The sequence below is a fragment of the Chenopodium quinoa genome, unplaced genomic scaffold, assembly GCF_001683475.1.
Source record: "Chenopodium quinoa cultivar QQ74 unplaced genomic scaffold, ASM168347v1, whole genome shotgun sequence".
Classification (NCBI taxonomy): domain Eukaryota; kingdom Viridiplantae; phylum Streptophyta; class Magnoliopsida; order Caryophyllales; family Amaranthaceae; genus Chenopodium; species Chenopodium quinoa.
In genome coordinates, this window is record NW_018742684.1 from 1,064,826 (window position 1) to 1,067,992 (window position 3,167).

A 3,167-nucleotide genomic window follows, 5' to 3' on the forward strand; every position below is an offset into this window, starting at 1 on the left:
AGAAATTTGGTCTAAGCAAAAGCCAAAGTAACTACTGACAGGGTACAAAAGCAAAGAGGGAAATGTTTCCGTAGGAGTGAATGGACAAATCAACAGAGTAAGCAGCAAGACAATCATAGACCAACAGCATAGAATGTTTTCTTAATACAAGCATGCACTAGATTTGGCTTTCAAGCTTCACACAACAATTGCATTTCCCCTCAACAAATTTATTTATCTGGTACAGACCAGCAGCCACAGCCGGGAAAGTACCAAATCAAAGTGAGCAATAAACCAGAAAAACTGAAAAAGTATTCAATCAACGAAGAGAAATACTGAAATACATTTGTATTGATTTTGAAAGACATGCTCTTATCTACATCTGCCCTTTAGATTGAGCTAAATTAAAAGTGTAACAATTTATATGCCCAAAGAACTTCCAACATATAGAGGTTCTCATTTTAGATAAAGTTGGTTCTTGCCCTTCTTGATACACAGTGATTCATAGTAATAGAAAAATAATAGGGGAAACATTTTCCTCAGGTGAGATATAGAAATATTCATGACATTAGCAAGTCGGGCAGTAGTATATCATTATAGTGAATAAGGAGTACACAATGAGGACTCGTAACAACTTTTGTGTGAAAATAACTTATGATTCATAATTGTTATCACGTAAAAGGAAATATTTCCTAGCACACAAACAGCAAGCACTAAAACCATAAAGACAACTATTATGCCCATTTGTTTTTCATCAGTGCAGACTGCAGAGAGATTAATGTAATAACATGTACAGATAACTGATAGTGAACAATGAAAGTATAATAGGTTCTTCAAGTAAAGAAAGGGAAACTCAATTTAGTTTCACACAATGCCTGCTTGTATTGATTTCAAAAGGCAAGCTCTTATTAATATCAGTTTCCACTATCATTCTACTGCGCTAAAACAATACTATAACAATTCCTATGCCTAATCAGGGATCGTTGGAGACACAAAATCCCGATTTCAATTTGAAACAACAAAAATACATGATAAAAAAAACCACAAGACAAGGGGAAAAAAAGCATAGCTCAGTGAAGGGCAGCAGCAACATCAGGGTTACTCTTACGAGCAAGCTTTGACCACTCTGTGTGGTAGGCACCAGGACGATCAACCCTCTCATAGGTATGAGCGCCAAAGTAATCCCTCTGAGCTTGAACAAGGTTAGCTGGAAGCCTGGCACGCCTATAAGTATCGAAATAAGCCAGACTTGCACACATTCCAGGAGTACTTATCCCAGCAGAAACTGCCAAACCCACAACCCTCCTCCAAGCTGCTTGCCTCTGAACCATCTCTTTCGCAAACTCAGGGTCAACCACCAGACTAGCTAAGTTGGGGTTCCTTTGATATGCCTGCTTAATCCTGTCCAAGAAAACTGCCCTGATAATACATCCACCTTTCCAAATCCTTGCCAATTCCCCTAAATTCAAATCCCAACCCTTCTCAGCACTCTTTGCCCTCAACAAATTCATCCCTTGAGCATAACTACAGATCTTTGAAGCATACAAAGCTTGCCTCACATCATCAATCAACCTCTTCTTATCAACCCCGGCTCGAACTGCATGAACCTCATCCTTCATCCCTGCAGCTTCTAGTATCTTGGCTGCATTTTCTCTCTCATCCTTCAGCCCACTTAGGTACCTACAAAGCAAGATTGTACCAATTCAATAAGCAAACAATATCCATTCAGTATATCTGATAAAACTTTCATCATGCAGCCACACATAACAAATAAATCAATAAACACACTCAGCTAAAATTCAATGACTATTATAATCAAATACATATTCTACCAAACAAAAACATGAACATACCCAATATACCCTACTTCAATTTCATCACCAGGTACCCCTTCAAGGGATAATCATTACAATGTCCCAATCCTTCATAATCCAACATATGACATGATATCACAAAGAAAACCATTACGATTCTCCATCACTCAATTAACTACGGGTGTCCCCGAAAATCGAACCATAAACCTTAAATAATACATGAAGGTATCCAAGAATACTATGAAGTATACCATTACTAAAAGCATATAGTATAATTCATATCATAGCAAAATAAACATAGTCATAAGTCGAAACGACGATTCGGGTTATACCTGCAATCCAAAGAAGCAGCAATAGTAGGAGCAGCAACAGATAACTCAGCAGCTTGTTGAACAGTCCATTTCCCAGTACCCTTCATCCCAGTCTTATCCAAAATCTTATCAACCAATCCACCTTCTGCTAAATCATCCTTGACCTTGAAGATATCAGCAGTAATCTCAACCAAGAAACTCTCAAGCTCACTTCTATTCCACTCATCAAAAATCCCAGCTAATTCATCATTACTCAAACCACCCACATTCTTCAACACATCATACGCTTCCGAAATCAATTGCATATCACCATATTCAATCCCATTATGAACCATCTTCACAAAATTCCCAGAACCACCTTCACCAATGTAAGTAACACAAGGTCCATCATCAACCTGAGCTGCTACCTTCTTCAAGATCTTCTCAACGTTTTCATACGCTGCGTAATCACCACCCGGCATAAGCGAAGGACCGAAACGAGCACCATCTTCACCCCCGGAAACCCCCATTCCGAGGTAAAGAAGTCCATTAGAATGAGCATCAGATAAACGACGTTCAGTGTTCTGGTACCACTCATTACCACCGTCAATAATGGTGTCACCAGGCTCCATGAAAGAGGAGAGAGACTGGATGGTTTGATCGACGGGTGACCCAGCTTTGACGAGGATGATTATGGATCTGGGTCGTTCGATTGAGAGGACGAAATCGCGGGGAGTGTAATGGCCGAAGAGAGGGAGATCGCCTTCGGATTTAGCGCGGTCGATGGTTTCATCGACTTTGGTGGAGGTGCGATTGTAGACGGAGATAGGGAAGCCTTTCTCGGCGATGTTGAGGGCGAGGTTTTGGCCCATGACGGCGAGACCTGCGAGTCCGATTTGAGAAGCGGCCGCCATTGTTGAAGAGGAGAGAGAAAATGGGGACAAAGAAAGGTGAAGGGGAGTTGGTGAGTAGAAGAAGGGATGATATAGAAATGGAGGAGAGAGAAAGTAGGGAAGGGAAAGTAAAAGACGGACTCGTCGAGGGAGTGAAGGGACAGTGACCTTCCAAGGGAGTGGAGATAGGT

At 40.8% G+C, this 3,167-nt stretch overlaps 1 protein-coding gene across 1 annotated transcript; it reads right to left on the bottom strand.

Moving 5' to 3' along the window:
* Positions 1–780: 780 nt before the first annotated feature.
* On the bottom strand, positions 781–3,167 carry LOC110722639 (6-phosphogluconate dehydrogenase, decarboxylating 2, chloroplastic). Its single transcript, XM_021901911.1, has 2 exons — positions 2,126–3,167; positions 781–1,659 (listed from the first exon to the last, which is right to left on the bottom strand). The coding sequence occupies exons 1-2, from the start codon at positions 2,995–2,997 to the stop codon at positions 1,050–1,052; spliced, it is 1,482 nt and encodes a 493-aa protein (XP_021757603.1). The 5' UTR covers positions 2,998–3,167; the 3' UTR covers positions 781–1,049.

What these genes read in the sequence shown, in the direction of transcription:
- LOC110722639 (XM_021901911.1), bottom strand. Translation starts at nt 2,997, where the DNA reads ATGGCGGCCGCTTCTCAAATCGGACTCGCAGGTCTCGCCGTCATGGGC. An exon ending in GCTGCTTCTTTGGATTGCAG is followed by an intron (nt 1,660 to 2,125) that starts GTATAACCCGAA and finishes CTTGCTTTGTAG; the next exon opens with GTACCTAAGTGGGCTGAAGG.